The sequence below is a fragment of the Eutrema salsugineum genome, unplaced genomic scaffold, assembly GCF_000478725.1.
Source record: "Eutrema salsugineum unplaced genomic scaffold, Eutsalg1_0 scaffold_3, whole genome shotgun sequence".
Taxonomy (NCBI): domain Eukaryota; kingdom Viridiplantae; phylum Streptophyta; class Magnoliopsida; order Brassicales; family Brassicaceae; genus Eutrema; species Eutrema salsugineum.
The window spans coordinates 7,896,802-7,912,878 of NW_006256756.1; the positions used below are offsets into that span (position 1 = coordinate 7,896,802).

General features: G+C 42.1%; 1 protein-coding gene across 1 annotated transcript; it reads left to right on the plus strand.

Moving 5' to 3' along the window:
• The first annotated feature begins 1,138 nt into the window (after positions 1-1,138).
• LOC112085346 (uncharacterized protein At3g60930, chloroplastic-like) lies at positions 1,139-3,753 on the plus strand. The gene is made up of 4 exons (XM_024154554.1): positions 1,139-2,021; positions 2,112-2,863; positions 2,934-3,020; positions 3,244-3,753. The coding sequence occupies exons 1-4, from the start codon at positions 1,139-1,141 to the stop codon at positions 3,751-3,753; spliced, it is 2,232 nt and encodes a 743-aa protein (XP_024010322.1).
• The last annotated feature ends 12,324 nt before the right edge of the window (positions 3,754-16,077 follow it).

Consider the following 16,077-nt stretch of genomic DNA (forward strand, 5'->3'; position numbering starts at 1 on the left):
GATTGTATACTTAACTCATCTATACTACTATACTGATATAGACCATACGGTAGTATCATATGTTGGGGGTAAATTTGATCCTTCCTACGTAGATGAACCATATGCTTGCACATGACAGTTGCTGAGCCGTTTTGTATTAACAATAACGACGAGGCGATCTTATGAGATTGCCGAGCCGTTTTGTGTTTAACGACAACGACGAGGCGTTCTCATAAGATTGCCGAGCCGTTTCGTGTTAACAACAACGACGAGGTGTTCTTCTGAAGTTGCCGAGCCGTTTCGTGTTAATAACAACGACGAGGCGTTCTTATGAGATTGCCGAGCCGTTTTATGTTTATCGACGACGACGAGGCGTTCTCATGAAGCTGCCGAGCAGTTTTGTGTTTAACGACAACGACGAGTCGTTCTCATGAGATTGCCGAGCCGTTTTACGTTTATCGACGACGATGAGGCGTTCTCATGAAGCTGTCGAGCCATTTTGTGTTTAACGAAAACGACGAGGCGTTCTCATGAGATTGCCGAGCTGTTTCGTATTAATAACAATGACGAGGTGTTCTCATGAAGTTGCCGAGCCGTTTCGTGTTAACAATAACGACGAGGCATTCTTATGAGATTGCCGGGCCGTTTTGTGTTTAACAACGACGACGAGGCGTTCTAAGGACAGGTTACTGAACCGTTTCGGCAATGCAAGGTTAAGTTTTCACGGTTTCGACGAAATATTCTCGGATTAGTGTAGTTGCGTCGTGGGCTCGGCTTACCTGGACAGCTCCGTACGGGAAGTGTTTAGCAGTCATCAGTTTTCTTCAAGAAATTCTGGGTATTGGCGCGTATGGCGGACGCGTCACGAAGTTTCGTATTCGCCGCGGACTTCACGCGCCTTCATTTATTACCTTTGCGCCATCCCGAGGTCCACGCGGACTCCACGCGCTTCGGTTGTTCTATAAATAGGTGAGCTCCCTTCGTTCCTTCTCATAACTTCAGATCTCTCATTTTTACTAAAGGTAGCTCTCCCTTCTCTCTTCTTTCTCTCTCTAGTTTATTTATTTTTCGGCTAGGATTCCGAGATTCTCGCCGTCTCATATCTTTTTCCGGCGAACCCTGTCGTAAAGCGCTGTAATTTTGGTACGAGCTGTAATATATGTCGAGCTGTTCGGGCGATTCGCTAGAACCCCTGTTCAATTATGAAACGAGCCGTACAGGCACTGTAGCGAGGAGTGCTACGGGATCTTCCGAGGCATCTACTTCGCCGAACCCTTCCAACAATCCTGCCAAGGATCAGGATTTGTCGAATTCTCCCAGCCCTTCTGGCGCTTGTTCCGTTAATAACGAGGTGTCCGATTCGACGAGCTGTTCTTGGGGTCCCGTCAACCAAGAGGAGGTTGACTATACCGCGGTTAAGGCCGAGGAAGAAGTGTTTCCTTTCAACCCGGTTGAGGCGAGGCTCGAATTAGAGCGGCTTATAGCATCCCGAGGTGCTTCTTCTTCTGGGAAGGGAAAGCCCAAACGGGTGAAAAGGCAAAAACCCGATCCTCCCGGTTCCACACTCGAGGTGTTGCGTCATCGCTTTGGAATATCCGAAGCGGTTGAGTTCGTCGTTCCGGAGAAGAGTGACCGAGCCGACAAGCCTCCCGAAAATCACTTCACCTTATATGAGGCGTTTTTTGAGCTCTGCTTCCTATGGTTACCAATCCCCGGGGTTATCCTTGAATACTTGTGGGAGCATGGGATTTTGATTGGGCAGATTATGCCGAGAGGTTTGCGACATATGATCGGCATCACGGTTTGGAGCTTCGAATGCGGTGTCGAAGTCGAGCTCGGTCATCTGCTCAACCTATTGGAAATCCGGAGAGCCCCGGGAGGAGGCAGATTTTATATTTCCAATAAGTCCAATCGTCGGATCATAGGCGGTTTCCCGAGCAAAGATCAGTTTTGGACTGAACGTTTCTTCTATGTTTTGGTGAACGAGGCATCGGTGGGCGAGGGTTTTGTACATAAAACGAAGACTGTTTGGAGACCACTTGGTAGTCGATGCGAAGCATTGTTTTGGCTCGGAGCTTGTTATGGTGCGATTTCTATCTTCTAACTTAGTCGTTTTGGCATTGTTTTTGCAGTTCGGAGTTTTCTTCCTCCTGTTCCCAACGACCTTTTCTCTGTTCGAGATACTCTCGCGGCTCGGAAGGTTAACTGGAGAAAGCACTTCTCCTTTGAGAGAATAGAGAGAGTCCGAGCTATCCTCGCCGGGGTGTCTATCAGTTCCTCTTCATCAAATTCATCGGGAGATACGAGAGAGAAAATGGTGATTATTACGCTCAGGGATAAGAAGCGACGCGAAGCCGAAGAGATTGCTAGGAGAGCCGAACAAGCAGCTCATGTGGTGGCTGAGGCGGTACCTCGGGACGACCCACCGAGGCTCGAGGGGGAAGAAGTCGCCCGAGCTGCTGACGAGACCGCTCTCGAGGCAACGGCGCAGGAGGCAGCGCCCGAGGTGGAACCGGGCGAGATTGTTCCTGCCGCGTCTGGGGAGAATTCCGCGGCTCGGGATAAAACTCCACCTACCTTGGCGATTCTGGCCCTTCCGAAACAATCGAGGCCTCCGACTTCAAATCTGCTGAAGCATGATACCAGCAGGAAGAGGTCGGCTATGGAAAAGGGCAAGGGGGTGGCCATCCAAAAGGACGAGCCGTCCAAAAAGAAACGCAAGCCGGCGCCCAGCGAGCCCACATCTCGTAAGTTGGTTGTTGACGACCCGGCTGCTTCCGCGGTGATATTCGCACGCATCAATAATGCCAACACTCGTCTTCCGCCTCCCGATCAACTGAGGCGGTCGAAGTCCTATGCTGCCATGGCGCAGCGCGGTACCAAGGTACCTTTCTAACTCGTTTCTTCCTTGCTATCGAGTTGTCCTAGAGTCTGACATGCTTCTGATTTTGCAGTTTGTCGCGGCTATCAACGAGATGATGGCCGGTTATGAATTGGACTTGGTTAAAAACGAGCGCTACTTGGAGGAGGCTCGGAAGAAGGCTGCGACAGCTAAGAGAAAGTTTGAACGAGGCGAGGGCCACGATTAAGAAACTAGAAGAGGAGAAAATAACTCTTTGGGCCAACGTTGACAAGGTATCATCCGGGGTGACTCGTCTTGAAGAATTCAGAAGAGCCAAAAGTGCCGAGGTGGCTTTGTTGAAGAGACGCATCGAAGCTAAGGATGCCTTATTCGATGCTAAGGTGAAAACGGCCAAGAAGTAGGTGAGGCGCGAGCTGACGGCTAAGTTCCAAGAGCGTCTCGCCAAGGTGGAGGAAGGTCTGGCCAAGCTGGAGAAGGCCAAAAGCGACGAAAACGAGCTGAGACAGATCAAAGGAAATCTCGTTATGATTGAGGAGCTTCGGAAACCCGACGGATCTTTGGACTCCGAAGAGGCAAAGTTGAAGGTTTGGGAGGCCGAGTATGTCGACGACGAGGCGTATGACTGCATTGCGTCCGAGATCCGAGGTGGCCTAGTATACTCGCCTGTGTCGCCAGATTCTGACGATACCTTTTTAGGTAACGAGCTGATCGAGGAGACGGCGCTAACCTCGGTGTTGAGGATCCGACCGGATCCAACGCGGGTACTCCTGTTCTCTCGAACCTCCTTGCTGAGCGAGAGACGCGTTGTGCTGCTTGATTCCTCTCCTTTCTCCCTTGTCTCTTACATTCACTCTTTTGTACTTAGTGCCTGGATGGCTTTATCCTCTTTTCGAACTCGCATGTTTCCGTGATTGGTGCCTGGACGGCTTTATCCACTCGACTATTGTTTTTATTGGTGGATCGATTTAGCTGTGGTTATATTCATCTTTCCCCTTAGTCATTTTTGTTTTTTGGAATTGCTGTTTTTGTCCTTGGTGATTTATGAATTTTTGAGGAAACTGTTGTTGGAACGAGCTGTCGTCGACTGGTTTGTCGAGCTGGGCCGAGAGTGCTTTTGTTTGCTTCCCTGGCCGAACTGTTTACGAAATATCGATAGAAAACCGGATTAAGGGACAGGCTGTTACAGATCCTGTTTAAGTCTGAATCCCGAGCTGGGAGTTGACTCGTGACGCGTTCTTGTTTTAGGTAGCTCTTAAAAGAGATTAATGTTCTTTTGTGCCTTCAACCGTTGGTGCCGAGGCGTTTGAGTTAGGAAAGATTTAGTGCGAAGACATTTTAGGTCGGATATCGCTTTGGCCATTTGAGGCGATAAGTTTGGGACTCTCGTTGCCGAGGTCCGTGTCTTGAGACGATATCAAAGTTTGATTGTAGACCGGAGTTCCCGAGAGGGTTAATGCGTTTGCCGGGTTTTAAGAGTTCGTTTCGGTTTTAGAGAAAGTGATGTAGTCTCGACTTACAATCTCGTGTGCGATGACGAACCGTGGCGACCGATACGTTTTTGGTCCAAAATTTGTATAGCGCGCTTGATTTTAATTCATAGAGGATGTGACTTGCACCCTCGTCCTAGGAAAGGTGGTAAAAAGTCCATTTAGAGAACTTTGTGACTGTTGCCTCGTTGTGGCCAGCAACGAGGCGAGGTGTTTGGAACTATAGGAAGTTTGCCGGAGTGAATGCAAAGACAAGTAAAAGTCTAGGAGAAGTGCACATAAGTGATGAATGAAAACTAACCGAAGTGACAATGAACGAATTAAAAATCCGAGGTGACCATGAAACAACTAACTGGTTTAAAACGAATGGAAAATTGGCCGAAGTGGCAATGACCCTAGAGATGGTAGACGAGCTAAAATTGTAGAGTTAATGAAGGTATGTGTATACGTACCCACTAAAATTGTAGAGTTAATAGACGGGCTGCCTACGTACCCTTTGCAGGGATCAAGCCGTCACGTAGTTCATGTCGATCATGTTGTTGCCTTAGTGATAATACTTCTTTAGATGCATTGCGTTCCACGATCTTGGTATAGCTTCGTCAGCTACCGTCGCAAGTTCATAGACTCCTAGGCGAACTACTTTTGTAATCTTGTACGGACCTTCCCAATTTGCTCCAAGCTTTCCTGCATTCCTCTCGACGGTGTTTTGGAACACTTTTCGAAGAACGAGCTCTCCTTCTTTAAATCTTCGACTTCGGACATTTTTGTTGTAGTATCTTGCCGTTACTTGTTGGTAGTTCTGGATTCGGATTAGAGCCTGGTCGCGCCTTTCGTTGACCAAATCAAGTTCGTCCAGCATCATTAAGTGATTCAATCCCTCCTGTCCTGGAAGAAGTCTTCGCCGAATACCTGGGAAATCCACCTCGGGGGGGATTACGCACTCCACTCCATAGACTAGAGCGAATTGGGTATTTCCAGTGGCTCGGCGTGGAGTTGTGCTATGCGACCAAATGACTCCTTCGAGCTCGTCTGCCCATCGTCCTTTCTTGGCGTCGAGCCTATTTTTCAGACCGTCTAGGATCGTCTTGTTGGCTGCTTCGGCTTGTCCATTCCCTTGGGGATATCTTGGTGTAGATTTGCTCAAACGAATTTTCCATTTCTCGCAGAAAGCTTCAAAACGCATTGAGATGAAGTGGGATCCGTTATCGGTGACTATCTCGTAGGGGACCCCGTATCGGCATATGATATTTTTCCAGACGAAGTGTTCGACTTGAGCGTTCTTTATGCTCGCGTAGGAATCGGCCTCGACCCATTTAGAAAAATAATCCGTGTGGACGACCAGAAAGCGCTTCTGCTTCGATCGATGTAGAGGTCCGACTATATCCATCGACCATCTCATGAAGGGATAGGGTGATGAAATCGATGAAAGCAGCTCGGTAGGTTGGTGATTTGTAGGTGCGTGCCGTTGACACTTCTCGCACTTTGCCGTAAACTTCTCACAGTCCTTGACCATCGTGAGCCAGAAGTAACCGTGTCGTTTTATCTTGATCGCGAGTGACCTTCCGCTAGAATGATTTCCGCACGCACCACTGTGCACTTCGTGCATTATCTTTCTTGCCTCCGGTCCCTCGACGCATGTCATGAGCAGTCCTGAAAATCTTCATTTAAACACTTCGCCGTCGACGTGGACATATCGCGCGGCCTAAGCTCTTAATTTGCGGGCTTCCCACTTGTCGGATGGTACTTCTCCATCGGCGATATATACTCGGATGGCTCCGAGCCATTCTTTATCGCAGCCGTACTCCAGCTCGGCTAGTGAGGCGTCTTCGTCTATAGCGATTGCTTCGCCGTTCTCTGGTTCCTCCTCGGAAGGATTTATCAGCCGAACTCCTTCTACCTCTTCTATGCTTGGTCGTTCGATGAATTCGACCGGAATTGTTCGTCGGAGATCCGGATCTATAGTTAAAGCAAGTGCTGCCAAGGCGTCTGCCGAGGTGTTTTTACCTCGGGGTATTCGTGTGAGCTCGAACTCGTCGAACTTTTGCACCAAATCTCGGACCAGTCCAAGGTAAGCTCCCATTCATCTATTCTTCGCCTCGTACTCTCTGTTGAATTGACATGTTACGAGCTGTGAATAGCAAAAGGCTCTTATCTTTCGAACTCCGATTCTCTGTGCTAGTCGTATGCCAGCGATCAGTGCTTCGTATTCTGCTTCGTTGTTCGAGGCGTGGAAGTTCAGGAGAAAAGACTGCTCCAATTCCCGAGCCGTGTTTAGATGACGAGCCGTCGACGTGCAGCATCCATACATCGTCTGGGGTTGGCTCGGTAGTCGCCTCGGTCGGAAGTTCAATGAGAAAATCTGCGAGCACCTGTGATTTCGCAGATGACCTGTTCCGATACTCGATGTCGTACTAGCTCAATTCTATGGCCCATTTGGCGAGCCGCCCAGATTGGCTCGGGCTGTGCAGGATCGAGCGTAGCGGAAGGGTAGCGAGCACAACAATCGAATATGATTGAAAGTATGGACGCAGCTTGCGAGCCGATACTACAACGGCTAGGGAGACCTTCTCGATCTGGGGGTAACGGGTCTTGGTATCGGTCAGTGTCTGGCTGACGTAAAAGATGGGTTTCTGTTTGGATCGCTCTTCTCTAATCAGCATCCCACTCACAGTCGTAGCGGATACGGCGATGTAGAGGAAGAGGGGCTCTCTTTCAACTGGTTTCGCCAGGATCGGCGGGCTCGCCAGATAACTCGCCACATATCGTCGATGTATACCTCCATGGTTTTTCCGAGCTGATCTGCGAACATTTTATTGACGAGCCATTGATATGTTGCCCCTGCGTTCTTGAGTCCGAACGGCATGACCTTGTAGCAGTATATCCTGCGATGCTTATGCCTGGCATATCCTCCGCTATCCAGGCGAAAGTGTTGATATTCTCCTTGAGGAGGGAAAGAGGCTCGCTTCTCAGAGGTTCTTTTAGCCTAGTTCCGATTTCAACGCGTCGTTCTGGACATGCTTCGTCTATGCACACCGAGTCCACCGCATCACATACCGGCTCGGTGCGCGTTTCGTGGCTCTCCACGATCTGTAATTGCTATAAGAGTTTCGAGAGCTCGTTCGCAGGCTCTCGGTCCGTCTTCGGCTTTTTGCGATCTACGTCTGCTCGTGCATCGGTGACGGGGTTCCTCAACTTGTGCTCTGCCAAGAAACACATTCGCGACTCCTTCTGGTTTCCCCAAATCGTTTTGATGCCTGCTGGAGTTGGGAATTTGAGGCAGAGGTGATAGGTGGAGGGGACCGCCCTCATCGCATTGATCCATGGAGTTCCCATAATCATATTTTAGATTGCTGGGTGATCGGTGACGCAGAATTCGACGATTCTAGTGACTCCGCCAGCTACCACAGGGAGCCTAATTGTGCCCATAGTCATCGTTGTTTCTCCTGAAAATCCGGTTAGAGGTTTGGGGATCACCGTCACCTTGGAGAGATCGATTCCCATCCTTCTGAGTGTCTCCCTAAAAATGACGTTTACCGAGCTCCCAGTATCGATGAGCACTCTCGCTACATCGTGGTCTCTGATCGTCAATTCGATCACAAGTGGATCGTTGTGCGGTCTATCTATCCCTGCTGTTTCCTCCTCGGCGAACGAGATCACCGTATTCGGAATATCGGTCAGTTCTGTCCAATTTTCCTTCGCTTCGGCTCGGTGCTGATAAGCCTTGATGGAAGACACCGTGTCTTGGTAATATTGAGATCCACCCATGATCATGTTGATCCTTTGTCTCGGCTCGGGTCACTCTTCGGGTTCGCCTCTCTTGTCGCGCTTGGTGTTATCACCCCGTCGGGGAGGATTTGCGGGTTCTGTCGTGCCGCTCGACTCGGTTCCCTCTTTTGGCTCATTAGGGACGAGGTCTTTGAGATTCACCGTGTTCTGGAGCTCTCTCGCCGCCATCTAAGCCGCGAGTTTGGCTCCTAGAGTTCAGCATTGTGCCGTTGAATGCCCATAGGTCTGGTGATACTCGCAGAACGTCTTTTCGTCGTAGTTGGTGGGTCTTCTTACCTAAGTGTTGCTGCGCGGCTCTCTTTTTCCGCGTCCAGCGCCCACTTGGTAGTTGTGGGCACCTCCGTTTCTTGGTTCGTCCGAACTCTGCGTTGTTGCGTTGTTTGATAGATTGCCTTTCTTCGAGGGGCGCGTCAAAATTGAGCTCCGGATCGCTGCTTTCGTTGCTTCGTACTGTTCGTCCAGATTCTTCATCTCTTCTTCGTTTACGACGAAGTCTGACGACCGATGCAAGGCATCTTAAATCGTTTGTGGCGTGTTGAGTGCCATTTCCCGTCGGAATTCGGATTTGTACCACAAAGACCGCTAAGAGCTTCGAGTGCAGCCTTGTCGCTTAATCCTTCTACTTTGGATACGACCGCCTTGAACCTTGCCATGTAATCCCGAAGCGGTTCATTCGGTCCTTGGGATAGCGTCCACAGGTCGGCATCAGAAGTTCCTCTATCCATGAACATCGAGTATTGCTTAAGGAACAAAGCGGAGAGCTGTTGGAAACTGCCGATTGAATTACGCTCCTGTCTCGAAAACCATTCGAGCGCGGCTCCCTTGAGATGTCCTACGAAGAGTAGGCAATATCCGGCATCTACTTCCCGCTCGGTCAGATTGGCAGTGTTCTTTGTGAAAGCTCGTCCCATTGCTATCCGGAACGCTGTGATATGTGCCTTCGGGTCGGTCGTTCCTTCATAGAATAGGATTCTCACCTTCCCAGGCTCGGGAATCCTAGCCTCCGTGATTCTCGCCGTGAATGGTGTTCTCTGGGTCTCTTCAAGCATTGATCGATCTCGGCCACTATCCGAGCTATTGAGGCTCACAGCTCTTTGATTTCGAGGGTTTGTGCGTGAGTCATTCCCTTTGATTGGTGAAGTTGCTCCCGCTCTTCTCTCCTCGGCTCGTTTTCGCGCTCTGCCTGCTTGATCCATCGGAGGTTTTCCTCCTCTTCAGTTGGGTTGTCGCCGCGACCCGGGTCGGTGACTTCATCAGTCTAAATGCCGTTTAGTGCTGAGGCGAGCTCTTCTTGGCTTATTCGCCGAGCCGAGCCGTTTTGTTGCGAGTTCGCGGTTCCGTCGTTTTGTTGGGCATCCACGTCGATCACGCCGTTCTCCTCTTCGTCGGCTCGTCGCCTTGAGTTTTGACGGGGTGGAGGCGGCTCGGTCATATTGATTCGGGTTGCTGCGGGAGTCTGTTCGCCGAGGGGACGAAACATTGGTGGAGCCAAGGGGTTTCTTGCGCCGCTACCCGAGGCTTTTGCAGGCGTTGAAAAATCGAAGCGTCTCCGGACTCCGTCCATCGGATCGGAGATTCCGGCTCTCAAAGTCGGGTGTCGTCGCTCGGCCGTCATTGCGTCGAGCCTTTCCGTAATTGCCTTGTTTCTTTTGTCCTGCTCGTTGATCTTCTTCATCAACGCAGCCATCATGTTTCGCATCTCCTCTTGGGTTTCGCTTGTCGCCGTCGTTGTGCCTGATGCTGGAGCGTCTCTTCTCCGCGCCATTGTCGTTGTTGTTGTTGTTGTTATCGTTGAGGGTATTGCTCGCCATGTTCTTCGGATCTTAAAGTCTTGTCGATTTAGAGTAAGAAAGTTTCGACTCCCCACAGACGGCGCCAAATTGTGTGAGCCAAAACTCGCACAACCAAAATTTTGTTAAGGAAAACTTAAGAAATCCAAAATTTCTAGGGTTTATCGCAAGAACAATAAGATCAAAAGAAGGTTTTTTGCTGGAAAAGTGTTTAAGTCTTATTGCTCTCGAGTTGTGAAAAGTTACCTAATGAATCGGGTAAATTGCCTATTTATACTAACTCCCTAAACCGTGTAGCCGAGAATCTCGGGAGAGATTTTTAGAATATTTCCTTATCTTGTCGTGCGGCCACCGTCATAATGCTTTTGCCTAGGGTTTCAGTAGGCTCGCATCTTCCAGCTCGGCCCACTTTCTCTTGTGCGCAGCTCGGCCCATCTTCTCTTATGCACGGCTCGGCCCATTTGAATGTCCTTCACACGGCTCGGTCCACTTACTTCCTCCTCACGGCTCGGCCCATTTACAGCTTGGCCTATTCCTCTTATGCGGGGCTTCGGCCCATATTTGATGAATTGCTGGTTCTCCTTGCCAAATCGGCTCTCCGATGTTCTTGAGATGGTTTAAACCGATTGGGTGAAACCGACCCCAACAGTCGTCGGAGATAATGAACTAAATAACAAAAGAAAAACTATAAATTAACTTGACGATCTCAATGCTATTCACTTCTAAGGTCTCTCTTTACTTTCGATTTTTGGATGTCTTGAATGAATGAAGTCTTCCCCTATTTATATAAATTCTAAGGCGGTTTAATATTTAAGATATCATTTATCCTCTTGGAAAAGGAAAATAAGATTTTCCCTATGATATTTCCAGAAATCCTCCACAAAATCTGGAGGTTGGTGCCAATTTGCGAAATTAGGCTTTAATGGGCTTTTCTTTTAGAGATTTAGGTCGGTCCACCTGATTTAGACTCGATACTAATCATCGTAAACAAAGGTCTCCAGACCGATTTTGATTTATATCGGGTTAAGCTGGGGATGGGGAGTACACCACCAACACATACCACATTTTTACCCAAATTTTATTTTCTTTCTCTGATTTTCTCTTTTTCTCGCTAGTTTTGGTGTCTTTTTCTGATTTATATGTCAGAAAACTTACGGGAAAAATTCACCGTTATTTTTTATAATTGCCTTCAACATATTATTATTGTAGGCAGAGCCGATCCTAAGTTTTGTGAGGCTAGAAGCTGAAAAAAAAAATAGCCCCTATAATAATTTCAACCATAAGCACATGCTTCATGAGCTTCTATTCAGGCCCGGCTCTGATTGTAGGATATCACAATTTGCTTCTCATAACATATATTCTTATGTACTCCTCAAAAGTTTAGAGTTGCCATTCAAGCTTCTAAGTTCATGCAATTTATTTTTTAGGATTTATTAAAACCTGATTTGATTTATCATATTCATGCCTATCTAATCTCACATATAGTTTAAACTGATACAAACTTTATTTAGATACTTGTATTATAATTTTAAGATATGAGTTTATAATGTGTTATAATTTGAATCTCATAGTTGTTTTTTCGGATTTGATAAAACCAAATTTTTAATTTGGTTATCCTAATTTTTTTTGGTTTACTATCTCTATTTGCCTACTCATTAGATATAATACAGTAATACACTATTCTCAATAGTAGTAAAGAAATATATCAATATATAAGATATCTTTATAAAAAAATATCTTTTCAAATTCTAGTACTTAATTAATAGATATTAATTATCATGAGAATTAAAGTGTAAAAAAACAAACATAATGATATAACATATACACAATTTTAAATTAACAAAAAATGATGATGTATCACAAATTCAGTCTATAAGAAGATGATTTGGCATCATAAGAAGATACACTATCTAAATATTATTCACGAAGTCACAGTATGTTGCACTCACATCGATTTTATGTGTAAATTTGTGCTTACATGTCATCTGGTTTCTTTCTGTCTTATGTGGCGGTTTTTTTTTATGATTTTAATAGGTTCTTCATTAATCCTACATATTTTATAAAAGTGATGTAGCATAATTTATTTTAATTAGATCACTAAAACTTGTTTAAGATTGTTTTTTTAAAAAACCAATTAAAACCGTTTTAACCCATAAACCCTAAGGTACTTCTGAAAACATTACGTAATTTTTCAAAACATTATATATATCTTGTTTGTAGAACTTTTCTTCTAACGTAGTTTGTCTTTTAATATACAGTAAACTAAAATCCATTACCTTTTCACACTATATTTTCTTTCTTTCTATCAGCTTTCTTAACATGTATATTAGAGCAATCACTTTCATTCTTTTTTAAAATTTTTTCACTTCTTTTTCATTTGATTTTTTCTTTTCTTTAGGTATATTTTTTTCTCCATTTGTTTTCAATTCCGAAGAAATCTTCAAGTAAATATATATATATATATATATATATATATACACTTGGGTTTTATTTTTAACACAAGGGTATAAAATCTAAAGAAGATGATGATGATGATGAAAAACTCTGAGTGAAAAACCGGAAGTGGGAGAGATATAAATAATATAATTTGGAGAAGATGAAGATGAAGAAAAAAAAGAATGATAAGAAAAAAAAATTATATATATAAAAGAAGGGTTTTATTCTCTTCTTATTGGGCCACTTGGAAATTTTAATTACAAATAAAAAAAAATTTTAGAACTGATAAAAATCTTAACTCACATTTATAATGTTGACTCAACCATTATTGCAAAAAAAGGATGATAATGGTGCTATGAAATCTTTTAAGAACATGAACATTATTTTTTTAATGAAAATCCAGTGGGATTGTATTTTGTAATAGAGAAGGAAAAAAACAGATATTCAAGAGTAAACAGATATTCAAGGATCTCTACGATTCTACCCGGTTTTAGAATAGTCAAATTTATAGTTTTTTAAAACAGATTTTTTTTCTTATTTCCAATTTTGATTTTTAGCTATGGTAGAAGTATCATGTAAAACACATTCTATTAGTTTTTGGGTGAAAGTTCCACACCATAATCTATGTTATTCTTACAATATATTTTAAAGTTCAAAGGCAGGAAAGAAAAGCAGATAATTTTTACGTTATTGTTTTCGTTGGAAATATGGAAATTCTATCATTTGTTGTTATGATGTTTACTGCAAGGTGGTAAATTTCATAGTTATGACTAATTGGATTTCCACTTTTCTTAATTTTAGGTGGTAAATTTCTTAGTTATGACTAATTGGATTTCCATTTTTCTTAATTTTAGGTCACTGAAGTACTCATAAGGTGGTGTTTTCATCTATTAAATATCATAGTAGACTTTTTGTTTTACTTATTTTAGGTCAGTGATGTATTCAATAATAATAATAATAATAATACAGTTCACAATGTATCAATATATAAATTAAGAAATAAAATTTATATATTTCTCTCATAAAAGATTAAAGATAAAGAAAAGCAAAAAGATGAAAAAGTCGAAAAAAATGAGAAAGATGACAAAGACAAAGAAAATTAAAAAAAAATCATAAATAGAATCAAAAGGTGGTTAGACCATGATGTCAAAGAAGAAGAAGGAAGAGGAAGGTAATTATTTGGAGAAGATGAAGAAGAAGAATAAACCGGATACGATGAAAAAGAGAAAAGGAAATATGAGGGAGAAGATAAACAAAATTTTTAAATAAAAAGAAGAAAACGAAGCAGAAGAAGCTGAATATGGGATGGAGAAAAACTGAAAGAAAACAATGAAAAAAGATGATCAGAAGAAAAAGACAATGGGAATCCGAAAGAGAAAAAAAAAGAATAATTGTTGAAAAAAATAAAGATGATAAAAAATAACTCAAATTCAAAGATGATTAAGTAGAAGAAGAAGAAGAAACATAAATCAAATATCAAATACGTTAAAGAAGAAGAAGGAAAATACGTGGAATAACCGAGTAGAATGACACACACTTACAAGAAAATGGAGAGAGAGTTATGGCGAGGGAGAAATAAAAAGAAATAGTCCAAAAAAACCTTTCTGTAATTACAATGTGTGAATGGTTGTTATATGATTTGTTTTTGTTGGTAAAATATTTAACATTGTTGTTATATTTATGTTCGATTTTTTCTTGGTAACAAAGTTTATAATTATAAGATGTGATTATTTTATAAATCCAAAGCGCAGATTTATTACCTAAATCTACTTTTTTGGTCAAAAAAGTATATATATATATATATATACCATTATTTGCGAGGTCAAAAAATCTGATGTGTCATTACCACAACGATTTTCCTATGTGTTATTAATAAAAAAAATTATGTGTTATTTTAATTAGTTTTGATAGGTCGATCATTAATCCTACCTGTATATACACATGACAGAGCTTTTTTCTCAATTATGCGTCAGCGATGTTGTTAATGGGCCACCGATCTTGAAATTCGTCATAGCCACCGATTTTTGGGCCACTGATGTAGAAGTCGGTACTAACTAAATCCTAGCATATCCATCATGCTATATATACCCATATCAGTTTTCATATTTTCTTACATATAACATCTGTCTACTAAGTTTAAGTATTTAAAAAAAAAAAATTGTTCACCTCTTTTTAAAAAAAACAATGATCATAGCATTTTAAAAAAGTCGTCCACCTCTCTTTAAAAAAACGATCATACCATTTTTTTATAAAAAAATTGTACATCTCTTTTTAGAAAAAAAAACAATCTCTACTATTATTTATGCCTATTACCTACTATTTTTGTATAATTGATACTTCCCGGGTTCTGTAATTCATATCTTGTCTTACAATGGAATTATCAGGTAAATATAAATTTATGTTTTTATTTTAGTTCGTGCTTGGAAATGTTTTTTCAGATTCTAGAAGTTTTTCTATTGTAAATCCATTGCCTAATAGTTATTTGCTTCAAAACTTTTATGAATTTTTTGTAGCGACTAGCAATCGTCTCCTTCATGATCTTCAGATTTTTCTGTATCATCTGCCTACATCTCAAATCGTTTTTACACAAGATGAAGATTCTTCTACCGGTGTTTATAACGATAAATTTGTGTACTTAGTGGTTTCTTTGTTCGGTTGGTAATTTTTTGTTTGGGTATTTGAATTTTGTTTTGTATTATTTTTCTTGGTCGGTTATATTGATATTTGGTGCGTGTTGGTTATATATTTTGTTGTTTAATGATTACACTATTATATATATATATATATATAGTTGTAGTGTGGTTTTTAGTCAAGATTCTCTTTTTCCATTTTTATGATAGTTTGTTTTTTCAAAGATGTCATATATTTATTCATTGGTTTTTGTGGTATTTAAGATTTCTAATATTTCTACGGTTTTGTTAGATATGATTGTGATTGTTTACCTAAGCTCTGAAAATTAGTATTTATTATATAATCTAATAAGAAGATGAAGACGAGCAATGAAGTCGGAGGGTACGAAGATGATGAAAATATAGAAGACAAAGTACAATAAAAATTGGAAAAAGAAGAAGTAAAAGAAGAGGAGAAAAAAAGATAAATAAAAATATAATGAAATAGATGTAGTTGATGATAAAAACTAAAAAAAAACGAACATAAATTTGAATAAAACCATGGAGAATAAGACGAAGATGAGAACACGAAATAGTGAAGAAGTATAATGATAAAAAAATAAAAGAGGTTGGAGTTGAAGAACAAAACCAGAAGAAAAAAATGAAAGATGAACAGACAAAGTAAAATAAGAAGAAATGGGAAAATGAAGTAGGTGAAGATGAAAAAAAAAAGATGAAGAAAAACCAGAAGAAGATAAGTTTAACGAAGACCAAAGAAGAATAAGAAGTAAATAATAAAGAAGGCTAATAAAAATCAAAAAGAAGAAGAAGAAGAAGAACTGAGAGAATAAATAGATGATGAAGAAGAAGTCAAAAACGATGATGAAGATGAAAGAAAAGGATGAGGAATAAGAAAAACGAAAGACATATAAGAGGAAAAAAAATTACAAGTCAAAGACGATGAAAAAGAAGAAGAAAAATATGAGGAAGAATAAGATGAAGAATTTGGGAAAGAAAAAGAAAACAAAAGCTTTTAAATTATAGAATGAAAAAGAAAATGAATAAAACCCGAAGAAAACTAAACCAAAAGATAAAGAGTAGAAAGAAGAGTAGAACAAAATAGAAGA

Bases quoted from the DNA above. Each gene is read 5' to 3' on its own strand.
- LOC112085346 (XM_024154554.1), top strand. From the start codon at position 1,139: ATGTCGAGCTGTTCGGGCGATTCGCTAGAACCCCTGTTCAATTATGAA. The intron at 2,864-2,933 runs GTACCTTTCTAA...CTGATTTTGCAG, and splicing joins TGGCGCAGCGCGGTACCAAG to TTTGTCGCGGCTATCAACGA. The intron at 3,021-3,243 runs GCTGCGACAGCT...GCCAAGAAGTAG, and splicing joins TGGAGGAGGCTCGGAAGAAG to GTGAGGCGCGAGCTGACGGC.